General features: G+C 40.4%; 1 protein-coding gene across 1 annotated transcript in view; it reads right to left on the bottom strand.

Annotated features, from left to right (window-relative positions):
* The window catches only part of csmd1a (CUB and Sushi multiple domains 1a), a 452,056-nt gene that overhangs the window by 320,285 nt on the left and 112,142 nt on the right, over positions 1-19,629 (bottom strand). Inside the window, exon 2 of the mRNA XM_068328424.1 lies at positions 19,390-19,606. Coding sequence (XP_068184525.1) covers positions 19,390-19,606 — 217 coding nt within the window. The remainder of the gene's footprint in view (positions 1-19,389; positions 19,607-19,629) is intronic.

Here is a 19,629-nt window from a genome sequence, read left to right on the forward strand (position 1 = left end):
CTCTCTCTCTCTCTCTCTCTCTCTCTCTCTCTCTCTCTCTCTCTCTCTCTCTCTCTCTCTCTCTCTCTCTCTCTCTCTCTCTCTCTCTCTCTCTCTCTCTCTCTCTCTCTCCTCTCTCTCTCTCTCTCTCTCTCTCTCTCTCTCTCTCTCTCTCTCTCTCTCTCTCTCTCTCTCTCTCTCTCTCTCTCTCTCTCTCTCTCTCTCTCTCTCTCTCTCTCTCTCTCTCTCTCTCTCTCTCTCTCTCTCTCTCATGCAACAGCATAAGCCGTGTCAGTGCAGTAGCACCACATCCACATTATGTATCCAGTCCACAGAGCTGACGGGATGTTGACAGTAAGTAAGCACCAACATAAACACACTGGTGTTGGTGGGGGGGCTTCCCCATAGTTCATTTGTTTTCATAGTTTAGAAAATGTTTTTAGAAAAACATTATACTGTAGTTTAAATCATAAAAGCTCTGAATATGTTTGATTGTTAGTTAATATGTTGTCTTTACTGTGCCTTCTTTACAATTAAATGCTGTTTTTGCATCGCTTACAGAGCCAGAAACCAGTGCGCAACATTGCAGATATGTCAGCTGAAGCAAAAAGGAAACAATTAGTTGTTCATTTAAAATACCATTTTTACTTTCTCTTTTGTGTATTACTACAGTTGAGCATGTAATATTCCTTACTTAATCACACAGTTAATCATCAGAATAATGAACAGCTTAATTGGCTGCTAAAATAATCAATTACAGCCTATTCCAACTTGATTGTTTTAATTTGCAGTCATGGTCAAAAGCTATTGGTAGACTAGATAATTCAGTAATTAACACACAATATTTTAGTCTGAGATGGACCATATGCAAGAGACGTACTGACAGATGTGGTATGGCTATACAATCAACAAATTTTTTAAAAGCCCTGAAAATAACTTGGGGAGCTTTCCCTAAAATATGTCAGTCCTCAATTTCTTGCCATCACTATATCTTCCTTCAATCATTTGAAGGAAATCATTTCCATGTCTCTACTTTCCTCTCTCATTCCTTTTTCGCACTTGCAATCACTCCCTCACACACAAACACCCGTGGTAGTGTCGTGCAGGTACAAGTTGGGGTATGCACAACATTATAAAGAACTTTTCAATATCCAGAAAGCTAATACCCCTGCAAGACATTTTAGTGATTATTTTGCTTGTGTGCATATATGTGACTCTCTTCTTTTTCTTTGAAAAGCCTTGAATGTTGGCAACTGCTCATTTCTTCTAAATCACAATGTCCTTTATTAAATTCTCATGCTGTTCACCCCATATTTGCTCTAACTGACCAATATTTTGTATAGTTACATGGACCAAAATGGAAAAATTAATTCCGCAAACTCCTTATAAAGTTAAGTTTGGCAGTGATAGCGTTAAAGAGGTAGAGAACGGCAGAGTGGATGAAAAACAGGAGAGAAAACAGTTTTATCTTTGTGTGAAAAGTGATCAATGAGCCTATCAGCTGTCAATCACCAGCAACTCATCGACTGTTTCTGTAGTGACCTTGCTGTCAGATGTGGGGAGAAGCAAAATTTCAGTTATCTATGTGATCGTGCATCTTTAGATTCTAGAGTAGAGAGTAGAGTATAACTTTATTGTAGTACTTTGATTATTTATTTATTTATTTATTTATTTATTTATTTGAACACAGAATACATTTATTTATTCAGTTCATACTACTGGCTTCATGCCCACATATGGTGTTCCTTTAGTTATTTATCTATAACTTTACTTCTGCACACATGAGAGCAGAATAGTCATGATTGAAGTCTCACATTAACAATAACAAAAAAAAAACCATTCCAACCTTAACATCTACTAAGTCACACAAATGGAAATATACTGTATACTTAGTGACACTAATAGCCAGCATATACTGTAATTGCATGTTACCATTATCCACAACACTGGCAATTCACATGAAATTATGTCATTTTAATACTCCAATTTTTTTTGTTTTCCACATCCACATAATGTGAGAGTATCTTAAAATTAATCCTTTACCAAAAAGAAAACCTTGAAATCAGAGAATCTAACTTTTTTTCCCCCTTCCAAACACTTTTGCTGGATTGTGTTTAGTTCAAGAGCAAACTTTTTTGAGCACCTTACAAGATGAATTAGAACTTGCTGATGTGTAAAAGACTTTCTCTGAGCTCTTTGAATTGAAACACACAATGACAATCAAAGGCCAGGGTTACTGATAATGACATGTGGAGCATATTCTGATACTGCTGCACATACGATATATTACTACACCTTGATTTGAACCTGTGATGACAGATTGGTACATCTGTTAACAATTTTGGACAATCAGTCATCTTAATATCCATCCGTCCATCTTCTTGTAGACTGTAATTGTTTCATCTACAGCAGCTTTTTCGCTCTGTGACTCATGAGTTATGCTGCAGTCTGTTACAGATGGCTAGGGACATTTCGCCAGAACATCGCAGAGCCATACAAAAGACAAACAACTGTTCACGCTCACTCACACGTATGGGCAATTTGATATGACCAATCCACCCAAGCCGCATGACTTTGGAGATGGGAATAAGCCTGAAAACCCAGAGAGAACCCATGCAGACACGGGGAGAACACACAAACTCCCTACTGAAAGGACTCAAACCAGTAACCTTCTCGCTGTGAGGCAGTGCTTTCCACTGCACCATCATGGCAGCCCATCATCATTATGTGTCACTCAAAAAAGAAATATATAAATTAACACAGCCCTTCTCTTTGAAGGTAGTTTGAAATATCAGTCAGAAAAAAATAACTGTAAATACCAAAATGAATGATGGCTTCTTCAAAGCAAGCGTCCTTCTATTGGTCATGCTGGCTCACTGAGCAAAGTAGAGCAATTGTTAAGTATTTGGGTAAAAGCTGCTCTCGTCTTACATTGACAAGATAAATGTCTGCTGTTAAAAAGTCAATTACTTTGCTGATTTGATGAAAATAACATCGTTTTTCCAGAGCTCTCATATGTGTCTGTCTACAGTCTGTTCCCAATGTTAACAGAAAACTTTTCGTACTTTCTCAGCAAGTACTAATGGGCCAGCAAGAGATAAGGTAATCAGATGTTTTGTGTGGTACCTTATATTACTCAATCCAGCTCTTTTGTATGATGTTTTCAGTCAGTCAGTCAGTCAGTCAGTCAGTCATCTTCAGATTACCACCGCTATATCCGCCGCAGCGGGTCACAGGGAACCGGAGCCTATCTCGGCGGCATAGGGCATGAGGCGGGGGACACTCCGGGCACGACGCCAGTGCACCGCGGAGCCAAACACAAAGACATACAACCCACTTGTCACATCCTCCAAAATTAGCAGAAGCATAAATTAATATTGGAGCTAATGTTTGAACTAGCAGACAGATACGCGAGAAACTTTAACCCAAGTGGCTACACACAGCCAATAGGAAGTTCCAGTGCAGGCTGAATTGTTGTGACTGCGACACTATTAAAAGAAAAAGTGTTCTTAACTTGAAAAAAATTACATGTATTGTTGGTGCACAAGCACACTCCGGTATCACGCAAAAATCAGAAATGAACAAAAACATCAAAAAACAGACGTACAACAATGTCATAGCACAGACAGGAGGGAAGACAGACTAAACACTCCAGACAAAACACAAGTTACAGTAATCTTGCTGGAGCAGGCAGAGCACAAATAACTGGTAAAATTATAATAGGGGACAGATCGTCTGTTTTCAAACATTTTCTCAACTTGCAAACAGCAAATGAAGACTACTTGTGTGATCAACAAATTCTCTGCACTGACTTTGGGAGGTTGCTTTAAAAAATCTCAATTTGATAAGAAGTTTCCCAAGTTCACATTTTTTTATTTAAAGAGTGCAAATGTTAAACATTTTCAGATAAAATGGTAATTTTATTTGGTCATTTAGGTACAAGTTCTAAAGTCTGTAGTATGAAAGTAACTGGAATTTACTGTTATATGAAGAAAAACGGAAAGCTAGAAAAGTGGAGAGCATCAAATGGTTTTTGCCTCTGATATCAAAGCACTTTCCCCTCTGATGTATCTGTAAAACAGATTTTGTTGGAAGCATTTAAAAATCTGACTTTTTACCAGCCAACCTTTTCATTTTGATGTGCTTAAAATAATATATTTTTTATCAGTATTTTCAGGAAATGTGGATTCCATATCACTGGTCACCAAACACACAAAGAGGGGGAGGGAGGGCAACAGTGGATTTTCTGGCTAAATGCCAACTGAGATGTTCTACAAATGACAGCCAGCCTTTCAGCCAGACAGTCGGTCAGTATGGAAAGGTGTGTCAGGGGCTGAGTGTCTCATTACCTGTGTCTCACATCACTTCTTATGTTTTGAAATGCAAAATTTAAATTCAACTGCTATGCCTGAGGAATAAAGCTAAATAAGTGAGACTTTTCTTGTCACGGCTCGGTGTGGTGTGTGGCAGGGGGAGAGGTGTGTGGCAGGGGGAGAGGTGTGTGGCAGAGGGAGAGGCCAAAATTGTGGGTGGAGCCTCGGCTCCACACCTGTTGCTCATCCCCACACCCGCTGCTGGTCTTCACAACTGGATTTGATTGGGGGTGATTACCATGAGGCTTTTAAAAGGGGCCCAATTATGAAAATCACACTTTTTCAGGTCTCTACATATACATAGTGGTCCTCCTTAACCCGACCAACTCCTAGAATCTGGTAAACAAATGCTCCCTGCATCAATAGATATTTGGAGTTTCAGGAAGTCATGGCTCTGAACGACTCAAACCGATCATATTTCGCTAGATGCCCCGTTCTTGACGTCAGACAAGGGGCTCTGTGCAATTGGACAGAGTATTGGACGATATGGATTGTTTGACATGCTGAAAGACGACGGATGGATAATAATACACTGGCATTGCACCTGGAGTGTCCCCCGCCTCACGCCCGAGCCAGCTGAGATAGGTTCCCTGCGTCCCACTACCAGGGACAAGCCAGGGACGAAAATGAATGGATGGATGGAAGGATAGTAGTAATAATAATAATAATATCAATCTCCCCACCTATATCCAGTATTTGAATAAGCTCACTTGAAAAAGTCCCACGCTGTGACCAACTCCACCCACTACCTGTCAGTCAAGCGCCCAACCAATCACAGCACCCAACCAATCACGGCACATCTGCCAGAAGGAATCACAATGAACAATATTGCGTAAGGCATCTGCTATGTTAGGAGAAGAAATAACTATACATAGACTCCCCAGTTAACATAATCCAAACAGTCCAAACAGCAGGAACGAGACAGAAAATGGCAACAAATTCTGAGTGAAAGCCAGAGCCAATGAATGCCAAGCACAAAAAGAAAATACTGTAGCCAAGAAAAAGAAAGGTGGGGTGTACAAAAAGTATGCTATACATTCAGTGGGTTAAAGCCTACCAACCAATAAGCATTTTACCAGTTTTATTTACTATCTACCTTGCTCCCGAGAACAAGGTAGCTATTCATTATTTTCATATGTTTGGTATTTAGTCTGATATTATTTTTTTATCATGGAATTTCCGCGTGTCCCGCTGGTAATAGTAGAATCAAATAGTTTTGCAGTGCCAAGTAAAAAAATGAGAGTACACCTCTATACTTTGGTGAACCAGCCCAGATCTGAATCTCCTGAGTTATGTCTATACAATGTGTAGAGCAACCATGACAATTAAGAATTCAGCATTGAGAGACAAATAGAATTGAATCAACTTGAAATTAAAAAGACCCAAAATACTTTCCAGATGTTTTAACCTTTACTGTTTGAGCTCATTTCTGTAGAGAAATAAATACCACAGCTCTGGGTGGTCAGCTACAGGAAATGCTCATCATTGCACAATCCCATTTACCTTGTTTCAGCATCTTCTTACAGCTGAAAATGCACAAATGGCTTTTGGGTGGATGGAGACATAAAATTCGGTTTAAAGCATAATGTAACAGAGTCTAAAATGTTCACTCTCTAACTCACCCTGCTACACTACGGTACTTCAGAAACTTCACTATTACTGGCACAATCATTAAATACCTATTTAAACTGTATATTCTGTCAGTCATTTTCTAACCCGCTTAATCCGCTAACGCAGGTTGCGGGGGAGCCGGTGCCTATCCCGGCAGTCTCAGGGTGTGAGGCGGGGGACACTCCAGGCACGACGCCAGTGTACCGCGGAGCCACGTAGAGACAAACAATCATTCACACACACACTCACTCCTACGGTCAATTTGGGACCGGCCAATCAACCTAAAGCGCATGCTATTGGAGGTGGGAGGAAGCCGGAGAACCTGGAGAGAAGCCACGCAGACACGGGGAGAGCATGCCCATTGTATATTCTGTCTATTGAAAATGTGTCTGTATTCTCTCAGTCAGAATGTAATATGACCCAGTTTGCATATTTAGTGAAGCCTCCCTGATGAAACTAGACGGTAGCAGAGAAACCAAACGTAAAGGAAACAGGCCTGGCGGACAAACTTATCTGCAAGTACCTGATAGATAATCCTTCACTTATGAGGCCTGGCTTTGCTTGCCCAAAAGAGCCAACTGGGTTGCTCCTCTAATGGGCCAACCACTTGAACCATCGGGGTCTGGTGTGATGTGAATCAAGCAATGTTTTTGGAAGCATTGCTGGACCTCAGCTGCCAAAACTACTGTTGGAGACACAGGATGTCACCTCTCTGGTGAGGTAAGAACCCAAGCTGGTATGCAATGAGCAATAGAGATATAGCTAGGTCCACCTTGATGCATGGTCTTACTTCTGGAACCACACTCCTCAAGAGGGACAGTATTCTACATCAAGCTATGTAAGATGGTGGCTCACCGGATCGACAGAAGGGTATGTTTCAACTATGAGGGATCACAATTCACAATTCACACAGGAGGTATATCAAGGTGCCAGGGAAAGAATGTCCACCCCTAGTGAAACCATGTATTCAGGAGGAACAATGCAGCTTTCGTCCTAGCTATGGGAGACTGGATTGGCTCTTCACTTTGCTACAGTGCTGATGGTGATGCTTGGGAGTTTGACCAGACGGTATTCACTCACATACCACTTTATTAGGTACACAGGTTCAATTTCTTCTTAACAAAAATAGCTAATCAGGCAGCCAGGCCACAACTCAATGCAATTTGTCACTTCAACATGATACTCTCTTACTGAAGCTCAAACTGAGCATCAAAATGGGGAGGAAAGAGGATTTAAATGACTTTGAATATTGCATGGTTGTTGGTGCCAGATGGGGGAGTGTGAATTGTCTTTCCATCATCTCAAACCAGTCTGCGCACTCTCCTCTGACATCTCACATGAACAAGACATTCTCATCCACATAACTACAGCTCACTGGATGTTTTGGATCGTTGTCTGTAAACCCTAGAGATGGCTGTCAATGAAAATTCCAGTAGATCAGCTGTTTCTAAGGTACAGTAACTGAAATAACCACTTGTACAACTTAGCAATGTACCATCTAAATGCACAACATACTAACCCCTGAAGAATTTGGTATACAGCAGAAAAAGACCACACCATTTGCTACTCCTGTCAGCTAAGAACAGGAAACTGAGACTATAATCCACCAAATTTGGACACTATAAAATTGAAAATACAGAATTTAGCTGTGACATTCAGACGATAGGACCAGAATTTGGCATAAACTTCATGCACGCATGGATCCATTTTGCCTTATATTAACTTTTCAGGCTGCTCCTGGTGGGATGGTGTGGAGGATATCTTCTTGCCACAGCTTAGGCCCCTGATTACCAGTTGAGCATTGTTTAAATGCAGCAGAGTATTTGCTGAGTATTGTTGCTGACTGTGGTCATTCCTTAATAAACAACAGTCAACAGTCACCAGATCTCAGTCAAATAGAAAATCTTTGGGATGTGGGAGATTCACATCAAACATCAGCAACCAACAAATCTGCAGCAAATGCTTGATGCTATTGTGTCATTATGGACCAAAATCTCCATACTTTTAACAACCTGTTGAAAGTACGTCAGTAAAATTGACTCAGGGTACCATGGAGGGATTATATCACTTGCCTGGCTCGGGAAATTATGTCTCCCGAGAATACCAGAACAGGGTGGCTGATAGACGATGGACAGATGGACGGATGGTTGGAGGAGCAGAATACAGTGGTACCTCAACTTATGAACGTCTCTTCATATGAAGTTTTCAAGTTACGAAACGCCTCAACAGGAAAATATTGCCTCTTTTTACGAAAGAAATTTCAGGATAAGGTAAAAAATACAGTATGTGCTGCTACTCGCAGCTCCCAAAGTTTCCTGAACGCACCATTCTTACAGCTGCTCTGCCATTGGCTATTATTAGCTTCTTCTTGGCATCCCATTGGCTAAGAGGGACCTCTGTGTGTAGCTAGATATGTGTCTAAGTAGTGTCCTCGTCATTCGGCCCTCGACCCATGTGTTGTTCTGATAGTTTTACGTAAATATATTAACTTTTAGGGTATTCACTATGGATCCCAAGAAAGTGATGGAGAAAAGAGGAAAAGAAGAGTTTTTTTGTCCATACAAACAAAGCAAAAGATAATAGCAAAGCATGAAAAAGGGATGCATTTGTTCATCTCGCCAAAGAATATGGCCGTAATGCATCTACAATCGCCACATTATTAAAACAAAAGGAAGCCATAAAACGCCGGGAGTTTAAGGCATTGCGATGGTGGTTCGAGAAGTTCACAAGTTCACGACTGGAATTCACTCTGTTGTTCGGCATGGTGAGGCAAGTAGCGCATGAACCAAAGAGGGCAAAAAACAATGAGAACAGCTATTAAAAGGTAAATGACCATCATTTTTATTCTTTACTCTATTCTTTGTTTTTTACATTATGCACAACACTCATTTATTGTGTAATAATCTAATTGTAACATGTATTTGCAACATGTTTTGATGCATTTTTATGCTTAATAAAACATTTATGTCTGAATTTTGGGGGGCTTGGAACAGATCAGGGCATTTTGCATGGAAAACACGTCTCTACTTTAAAAAAATTCTAGTTAAGAAATTTCTTCCAGAACCAATTAATTTCGTAAGTAGAGGTACCACTGTAATCTCACTCACATAAAGGAAGTTCAAACATGCAAATGCAATTTTACTCTCACAATAAAAAAGTTACCAGAGACTTTTTGCAGTTGCACCATACATACAGTCAGTGGTTCATGGAAGAGGTCTTGTGTCATGCTGGATTCCACTGCTTTGATGATATGAAACTTCTAACACCTCACCCCCTTGTTGTGCCTTCATTGGTTGTTGATATAAACAACACATATATACATAAAACAACACATAAGGCTACACGAATAATTAAGAGTTATTTAAATTGAATGGCATCATTATTAGTGTCAGTGCTCATGAGTGCATCTACTTTTTTTAATCGTGTTGCACAATATATTTCTTCACAAGTCATATTGATTTTTCTTTTTTGCTTTTTTGTTAGGGGTCAGCTCGTCCTCAAGAAATCTACAAGTTTATTTTATAGTATTTTATAGTATAGGAAGTTTACTTTATATTTAGTTTACTTTTATTTTATTCTTATTATTACTTTGTTTTTCAGCTTTTTCTTTGAGTTTTCCGTTACTGGTTGAACAAAAAAAAACTTCCGTCTGGATTCACGGTAAATTAAACATCTATTGAATAGATATGACTGGAATTAAAGCTGACAACAATATTAGAGACAGGTGTGTGTGTGTGTGTGTGTGTGTGTGTGTGTGTGTGTGTGTGTGTGTGTGTGTGTGTGTGTGTGTGTGTGTGTGTGTGTGTGTGTGTGTGTGTCCAGCTATAGCCACACATTTCTTGCTTTTTTAATACTCTGTTTACCCAATTTTTTGACACTCGGCTCTTTCCCATCCTTTATTCTACTTGTCGCATTCTCATTCTATTCCTTCAGCTCCTCATCTGCATCCCCTCATCCCCCACTGAGTAGCAGCACTAACAGGTGTTCAGTCAGGCAGGAAGCCTGCAGATCTAAATGTTTTTAGTAGTCCTGTAGTCCAGTTGAACAGCTGAACTCAGCATCAGTCTAAAGCCTACTTCTCTCTGCTACTATCTCTCTTGACAACAATACACAAAGGATATTTCTACTGCAAAGTACACCTTCTTAAATTGGAATCTTAAGTATGAATAAGAGGTTTATCGGAAGGGACAAGTGAATGATGTAAAGCTAATTGTTTATTGCACCAGATGACATGTGATAATTAATCTGTCCAAAAGCGTTTGTGGCTTAGACATTTCAGGGAGATTGTGATTGAGGGGCCTCTAGTCTGGGCAGCGGCAAAGCTAAATCCTGTTATGGAGTCCAGACAGTGATGATAGCGGTGGCTGATGGCTCTGACAAAATTTTGAGTCTGATGAACTGATGAAGTTGATGGACCTATAAAAACCATGTGGTACCAGGTAGGTAATACTAGCATAAAGGTACTAGAGGATCTAATATAGTCATATGTTTAAAAGAAAAAGACAGTGGAGAGATGCATCTGTTAGATAAATGTGACCAGCTGATAAGAAACAGCCAATTTCTCAGCAGGAAGCAGAAATTCAGACAGCAAAAAATAAGTAAATGAATAACAAAGGTATGAGAAATAAATTTCCAGGTGGAATTTATACCAACGGTTCATTTTGTTAAATTCTTTACACACACAAAAAAAAGGTCACTGAGACATTGAATGTCTTTTGCTTAGTTTGTGACATATTGGAGATTTTGGCAAAACAAATCTAAGTGCTTACTGGACAAAAATCATGCTTATAGTTTCTATCTCTCAACTCTTATCTTCATGTGAAAAAACTGCACTGAACTTTCTGATGTGCTGCTGACAAGTCAAAGCAGCTTACAGAGTTACGGGGAATACAATAAGTCACAGACAGACAGACAGAACTACAAACCACACAGGACTTAGTTCTACTAGCTTTAGCACTGTGCCAGTCCTCATCTGGTCCTATGTCTCTTTCTCTCGCTCTCTCACTCTCTCTCTCACACTCTCTCTCGCTCTCTCGCTCTCTCACACTCTCTCTCTCTCTCGCTCTCTCGCCCCCCCCCCCTCTCTCTCTCCCTCCCATGAAGCCCTACCTTCTTTCCCTATTCTTTCTTCACTTCTTTTCTTCTTTCCCAAGCGATAGTCCTGGATTAGTTCCATTGCCTGGTTATCTACTGTTGGCCTATTTTTCTTTGCTTTTTACTTTTCTTTTATCTGCAGTTACTGGGGGTAGTCTTAGACACGTGTGTGTGTGTGTGTGTGTGTGTGTGTGTGTGTGTGTGTGTGTGTGTGTGTGTGTGTGTGCGTGCGTGCGTGCGTGTGTGTGTGTCTGATGATGTCTGGAATTGCCTGATTTTATAATTAGGTTCAACTGAAGTGTTGAAACTCTGCTGGGCTTCATTGTTATTTGGCAGCTACCTTCATGTTTTCTTCTGTGACACTTATATGAAAATCTCATCAACTTGCAGTACTTTAACAACTGACAAGGGACCATCCAGTAAGTGTACATTAAACATACTACGCAATATAAATAAAAACAAACACTGAAATATGCGTTTAAACAGTGTTACTCTAAATATTACAATCTAAAACTAATCTGAATATTACAATTTTACAGTATTACATTACTTAATGTGTGTGTTGATCTTGTGACTTTGTCTCGATCACTCTAAACACGAACACAAATCCTCCCTTACTTCCTTTCTCTTCTATATGGTTACTAGAGACAAGGAAGAAAAATTTGCTCCACCATTAAATTAACACTTTCAGTTTGCAAAGACTCACCAAAAATGTTTAATATCCCAAATTTGTGCTCATCTATGAATATATTACTGCTGCTATCAGTAGAGGCAAAGCCCGCAGATGTGTAAGTTATTAGCATGCATGTTTTTTTACTCATTCTTGTTGAGTTGTGTTCTCTTTTCACTGTCAAAATACCATTTTGGGGTCTGTTAAAAGCATGTGTTGAACTCCAAACTTCAAATAATCATACACGATGTACACAGTTCTGCTGTGTGATTGTGTGTGTGTGTGTGTGTGTGTGTGTGTGTGTGTGTGTGTGTGTGTGTGTGTGTGTGTGTGTGTGTGTGTGTGTGGTGTGTATATATATATATATATATATATTAGCAGAAACCCGTGGAAATTCCAGAACTGGCATCAGCGTCATTGGAGAGGAACGGGAAAGAAAGAAACTCATAAAGAAAGAAACAGACAAAAAATATCCAACTATCAACAATGTTTCTCAACGCGTCTTCGACGTGGAGCTGTTATACGTCAGAAAATAGCCGGTTTTAACTCCGTCCATTCTGTGTGTACATGTAGACACAGGTCACACACACTAATGTCACAGCAGTTTTTGTCGCAGGGAGACGTCTCACGGATAGAAAAAGTTATAGTTAAATTATAGCATCCATACAAAAACGCAGACACGGAGTTTTCAAAAAACTTCACTTTGGCCAGTGTTTTTTCTGTTTTTTGTGGACTAAAGGCGTAACCGCAACCAAAAGTCTCGCTGGCTGATGCCTTACGCCATATTGTTCACATGATTCCTTCTGGCAAATGCCCCATGATTGGTTGGGCGGTAGTGGGTGGAGTTAAAACGTGACACTGTGAGCTTATTCGATACATACACATGAATATATACTGTATATATTCATTCAGATTCTTATCTGAATATATATTGAATAAGCATTTACTGTCTTTAAGTTTTTACGGACTAACGGGTGAGAGGTAAGGGATACAGGTGAAAGCAGTAAACAACCTCACTGCAGGGGAAACCCAAAGATGGTAAGTCTGATACGTACAGATCAAGAAAAAGTAGCATTTGAAAATAAAACAGAAAAAAAACAACCTTTGAAAACCAAAATTATGACTTGGCTTAAAACCAGAAGTCCCAATATGATGCAAATAAAGAGCGTTTGCAGAAATATCCTTGGTAGATCAATTACAGAAGTAAACACATATCAATGAAAAGTAAATTCGATGCATTACTTTGGCAAGGGTAATTTTTTGTAATAACAGGATTTAGAAGAACACAGAAGAACTAATGAAATATTAATTACTGAAGTACCCATGTGGCATAATTGCCAGAATTGAATGTCAGTCATGGTTTTGTGCGTTTCATGAGCCTTTAGCTGCCTAAGATGGTCAAATTCTGTGCATATTCTCAATGCAGCGTCACTGCAGAGGTGTGGAGGGTAACATAACGAGGATGCGCTTGAATGGCATGCCTCTTTACAATCAACTGCAGTAATCAGGTGTGTGTGTGTGTGTGTGTGTGTGTGTGTGTGTGTGTGTGTGTGTGTGTGTGTGTGTGTGTGTGTGTGTGTGTGTGTGTGTGTGTGTGTGTGTGTGTGTGTGTGTGTTGCTGACATGAGCAGTTTCCAAGTGTGATAGAAGGGTGCATCCATGTGTACAGTTTTATAGCTCCATAACTTTCCTTTAATTGCTTTGATTAAACATAGCATGACTTTGTGCCATAATTGCTGTAATCCATAATTAACTGTGCCATCTAGAGCAGGTGAATAGATAGATAGATAGATAGATAGATAGATAGATAGATAGATAGATAGATAGATAGATAGATAGATAGATAGATAGATACTTTAATAATCCCGGAGGAAATTGCATATATCCACTGCTCAGGCATTAAATAACAAATAATACTGGATAAACACCAGGAGAAAAGGAAACATTGACATCACAGGACATACCACAAGACATACATTACACTAACAGACAGACACATGCAGCACTAACAGGACTTATATACTAAACTATAACTAAAAATATAAACAGTATAAAATTTAAAAATATTACAGTATTAAAATATAAACAGTATAAAATAAAATCTAAACAGTATAAAATTGAATTAAAATATAAAACAGTATAGAAAATAAATAAATAATATATATATATATATATATATATATATATATATACAACAGTATAAAATTAAATTTAAATTAAATTAAATTAAATCCATATTCAACCCCGTGCTGACCTCGCCACCTCCCCCCCGCTCCTCCTGAGAGAGTCATTGTACCCCCTGATGGCACGGGGCACGAAGGAGGACCTCAGCCTCTCTGTGGAGGCGCTGTGTGACAGCAGTCTGCCGCTGAAGGTGCTTCTCTGCTGGGAGAAGGTGGTGTGTAGGGGGTGCCTGGTGTTGTTCATGATGGCCTTAATTTTAGACATGGTCCTGCTCTCCAGAAGCGTCTCCACAGAGTCCAGGCTCAGCCCGACCACTGAGCCTGCTCTGCGGATGAGTCTGTTCAGACGGTCCATATCTCTTTTCCTGGCCCCCCCACCCCAACACACAATGGCGTATGACAGCACACTGGAGACTACGGACTGATAGAACATGAAAAGGAGCTTAGGACAGATGTTGAAGGAGGCCAGCCTCCTCAGGAAGTACATCCTGCTCTGCCCCTTCTTGTACACACAGTTGGAGTTGAGTGACCAGTCCAGTCTGCTGTCTAGCTGCAGTCCCAGGTACTTATAGTTTTCTACCACCTCCACCTCACTGCCTTTGATGATCACCGGCTGTGGAGAGGGAGGTGCCCGCCGGAAATCCAGAACCATCTCCTTTGTCTTGGAGACGTTGAGCTGGAGCTGGTTCTGTTGGCACCACTCCACGAAGTCAGCCACCAATGCCCTGTACCCCCCCTCATCACCCTCCCGGATACATGCCACTATCGCGGTGTCATCGGAGTACTTCTGTATGTGGCATGTATCCGAGTTGTGCTTGAAGTCTGATGTGTAGAGGGTGAAGAGAATGGGGGATAGAACGGTCCCCTGTGGCGCCCCCGTGCTGCTGGTCACCATAGAAGACAAACAGTCCCCCATACGGACGTACTGGGGTCTGTCCGTTAGGTAGTCCGTAATCCAGCTCACGAGGTAGGGGTCCACAGCCATGGAGGTCAGTTTATCCTGCAGGAGCTGGGGCTGGATGGTGTTGAAGGCACTCGAAAAGTCGAAGAAGAGCACTCTGACGGCACAGCCCCCGGCGTCCAGGTAGGAGAGTGTGCGGTGGAGGAGGTACATGACAGCATCGTCAACCCCAACCTTGGCCTGATAGGCAAACTGGAGAGGGTCCATAGCACCCTGCACCTGTGGACGCATGAGCTCCAGGACCAGTCGCTCTAGGGTCTTCATTACGTGGGAGGTAAGAGCGACCGGTCGGTGGTCGTTGAGCTCAGTAGGGCGTCCTTTCTTGGGTACAGGGACGATGCAGGAGGTCTTCCACAGTGACGGGACCCTCCCCAGCCGCAGACTGAGGTTGAACAATTGTTGCAGGGGGTTCCCCAGTTAGTTGCACATGCATACGCATTAACTAATACAGTTCCTTGTGTAATATCGAGTATGGCTTTTAAAGAATATACAATAGAAGACGCATACTTCTGCACATTTTGTTTAGTAGATATACGTACCCTAACCCTAAACCCACACTTGCAGCATCACATGAAGGATAGTTTTATCAGAAATACTGATAAAAACTGTCCATCCTGCCCTGACATCAACAGGGAAAAAGTAATTACAAGTGAATGTTAGGCAAAGTCTGTGAACGGTGCATTAATAAATGAAGATGAGATTACACAACTTGTGTTCATCAGAGGAACAAGGTAATATGTTTGAATTCATATATATGGAGAGTCATATCTTTTCCTATTATGACCCAATGGCGTCCCTTAACTTTTATAATTGCAGGTCCAAGTGCAGCTTGATAAATCGCTTCTCTATCAACTCCTAAGGATACATGGTGTGTGGCTGACAAGTGACCAGTAGGCAACATTACAGCAAAAAATGTTAATGATTCTTCCTGGCATACCCTCTAACCTCAGTATATTATAGATCTCTAATTCAGAGAAACCAACTAAAAGTTACACTCAGCAATGTCCTAAGACCGTACAGCTACTTTCTTTTCTTTAATAATTTTTAGTTTTTGGAAATGAGCTTTAAAACCACACATTTTGCCATGTCTGCAGAGCAATATAGCATATAAGAGAAGAACCCATGTACAGTAAAGCCATTTGGTGCCATCTCATCAAGTGAGCATCTCATTACGGTGCTACCTTCCAATTTGCCATCAATCACCATTAAAAATAACCTTGCTTGGCAGGATCAGCATATTGACTATTAAACAGCTATAACCAAATAAACAGGGATTGAACTGTAGGTGGTAATGTTTACAAGATCAATCCATGCAAACAAGACCAACTACACCATGAAGAAAAACCCCAGTAGCCTAATATATTTATAACCTCAATCACCAAAACAAGGAAATATCAGATTCCTATTTGCAGCTGTTCTGCACTAAGACCCAAAATTACAGACTAGCAGAGAGCAGGCAGTGGTTCCTGTACGGGAGAAGCGTCTGATTTTAAGAAATAAAAATAGCCTCACTTTTGACAACAGACTGAGTGGGATGGAGTAAAGTTAATGCTGCTGATACACAGCAGAGGCTGGCAAGAAGAGGCCATAGACTCCCAAGTCAGCCTCTCTTACTATATACATTGCAGCATTCTGCTCACACTAGGTCTGAAATATATATTCTGTTCTCTACTGTGCTCATCTTTGTGAACGAAGAAAGAGTAGCCAGCTCCTCTTATCTGCATCCCACCTTCTATGTCGACAGTGCGATGGGTCTGTTAAGCCACAACAGACAGAGGAGGAGATGTTTTAGGTCAATACACTGAAATCTGACCTCATGGAACTCAGAAAAAGAACAGGCAGCAACGGGATAATTGGAATCATCTTTTTAAAGCATATTCACGCAAAGCCTTCAAGTTACAATTTAATAGGCAAAGAGGGGATGCTGGGTGTGATCCCAGCTCAACGAGAGCTGGGGGAAGCCTTACAAGATGAATTTCAACATTGCTTGCAGTGACACATATCAGGGAGAGCCCGAGGCACAAACGGAGGCTGGTCAGTGGGCTCATGTCAGCAGTATGCTTCCTGCTCTCAGCAATATCCACGCCGCAGAAGTGCTAACATAAACGGAGGAGCATAGTTCGAAGGAGAAGGAGCCCACACATCCCAGCCTAGTCATTTCATCTCAGTGGAATTGGGAGTTTGCTATATGAGCTCATTCCATCGAAGTCAGAATGCAACACATACGTCGTGCTAATCTTTTACATTTAAAGGTTTAAGGTTGAAATGCATACTGTAGGTCTGACCACACATAACATGTCATGTCCAATAACTTAATATTCACCAGTGTTAAGACCCTGCATTTTGTCATTTCTCTACCTATATTTAATGAATGAATAGGTTGTGGTGTACAGTATTAACTTGACATATATTCCCATCCATCCATCCATCCATCCATCCATCCATTCTCTTCCGCTTATCCGGGGTCGGGTCGCGGGGGCAGCAGCTTAAGCAGGGAAGCCCAGACTTCCCTCTCCCTAGCCACTTCGTCCAGCTCCTTCGGGAGAATCCCAAGACGTTCCCAGGCAAAAACATTGTGAGGCTGGATTGTTGTGCCTCTTATAATCCAGCCTGACCTCTCACACGAAGATGTGCCATTTACTGTATGTGCTTTTAGATCATGCCACACAAGCAAAACATCAAAAAGCACCTTGGTGCAAAATGTACTACAGGAAAAAACCCACACAAATAAATAAACAAAATGTCCAATTATCTTTTAGAAATTATCTTAGTAAAGGATCAAAACAAACACACACACACACACACACACACACACACACACACACACACACACGCACACACACACAAACATACACATACAAAATCAATCATTTGAACTCCAAGGAGTCTCATTGGTGTGGTACGTATTAATCTACTGAGGGATATGAACATCTACTCCTTCAAAACATGGTTAAATAGCAAAGTACATTACAAAATTCACATCTGAGGAGTGAGAGATGGTACTTTCAAGCTGCAGATTTCCCTTTTACCTACCTGCGCTTTCTTTGTTTTGAGCCTTTTGGAGTCTTGATTATCTCCCAGTGGTCTGAAGCACACGGGTAAATTTGAACAAGGCTAGTATGTTGTTTCAAAAGCCTACTAACCCTTTTAACTAAGCCCTGAACGTTTGCCACATTGCCCCAAACCTATCGAGAAAACACATGCAACCTTTCTGGCAAAAATTAGACAAAATCTAATGGAGATGAAAAACTAATATTAGGGGTCCTGATGATGCGTTGCAAGATCATAAGCAAAGAATTAATTCACAACAACAAAGTTGTACAGTGGTCCTCACTATATCTCACAAATTATGAGTTGTGCACGTGCCCCCTCACCTTCTCAGTGTTCTCATTAGCGCGCCTCCTTGCGTCTTTGTCGCACATTTTTTGTTAGGAACCTACGATCATCAGACAACATGCGTCGCTGAGACGCAAGCATTAAATACTTATAATTTTAAAAAATGATGCTACCTTTTTAATATAATTTATATTATATTAAAATATAGCATAATATTGGGAAAAATGCATGTCCACTCGACAAAAATATTCACAATTAATACGTTCCTCCACTTAAATTTCCAACACGGAAATTGTCATTTCCTTTTGATCTCTCACAAGTTTTTCATCACGATACTCATCTGCGTGATTCAACCTTATCAAAATCGACCAAACAGTAACATGATGTCTGTTCATTTTACACGCTGCAGTGAGAGAACGATGACTTGTGACAACGAGTGCTGTCTTGACTAAAAACAATCAAAAGATAAGGGAGAAAAAGTGACAGGAATTAATGTGGATAGTGTGTATAAAGATGCAGAAGAAGCCAAACAGAAACCAGAAAAATCCAAACATATGTACCGCAATGAACACTATTGTTTCTATGGATGAGGCATGGCTAAATGTCAGTGACCAGGACAAAACAATGAGGGTGCAGCTTACAAAAAAGAAGAGAAGGTTCTTTCATCTTAGTGCAGTGTCCAGAGGAGAATATATTAATTAAAGCCAAAGAAAAGGTTAAAAAAAAGGTTAAAAGGTTAAAAAAACTGTATTACATCCTTCTTTATTTCTAAAAGGTTTTTTTTTTGAATGATCAGTAGGCTGTAACGTTTTGATAATAATAATAGGTAATTTCACTATTTTTTTCTTTTTACTTAAATAGTTATGACGTCGTTGTTAATAAGATTATAAAAATTAACAATTTGTTTAGTTTTTATATTGTTCTATTGGCAAAACTCAATTCTTGCATACAGCTTCTACTCTGCCTTGTAATACAAATCTTCACATTTCACATTAAGGAGAAATACTGTGTACTGTCAATCATTGTGATGGTGATGTGTAGAGTTTGGAGAAGAGGCTTAACTCAAACTGAGAACTAGAGAGGTGTGATGAAAAAAGTCCAAAGCTTTAAATCTTTGGAAGAGGGAGCAAGAGACGAGTTGGAAAAAAAGATCACATCACATGTGAGATACTCATTTCTAACCTCAATTTCAAGTTGCCAGGAGACGGCTGTCCATCGTAAACTGATACAATATCAAAGTCTTCCTCCAGTGCCAGTGTGACGAATGTTAGCTGTATACGGTTCCTCTCCCCTGTTATTACCAGCCATGTACAGTTGGCATAGTTTGGGTAGCCATGGGGGAAGCCAGGTGACTCTATGGTACCATTCAGTCCTTGGACGACACCGCCACAAGATTCAGCTGGAAGACAGAAATAGGATAAC

The sequence above is a fragment of the Antennarius striatus genome, chromosome 1 (genome assembly GCF_040054535.1).
Source record: "Antennarius striatus isolate MH-2024 chromosome 1, ASM4005453v1, whole genome shotgun sequence".
Lineage (NCBI taxonomy): Eukaryota > Metazoa > Chordata > Actinopteri > Lophiiformes > Antennariidae > Antennarius > Antennarius striatus.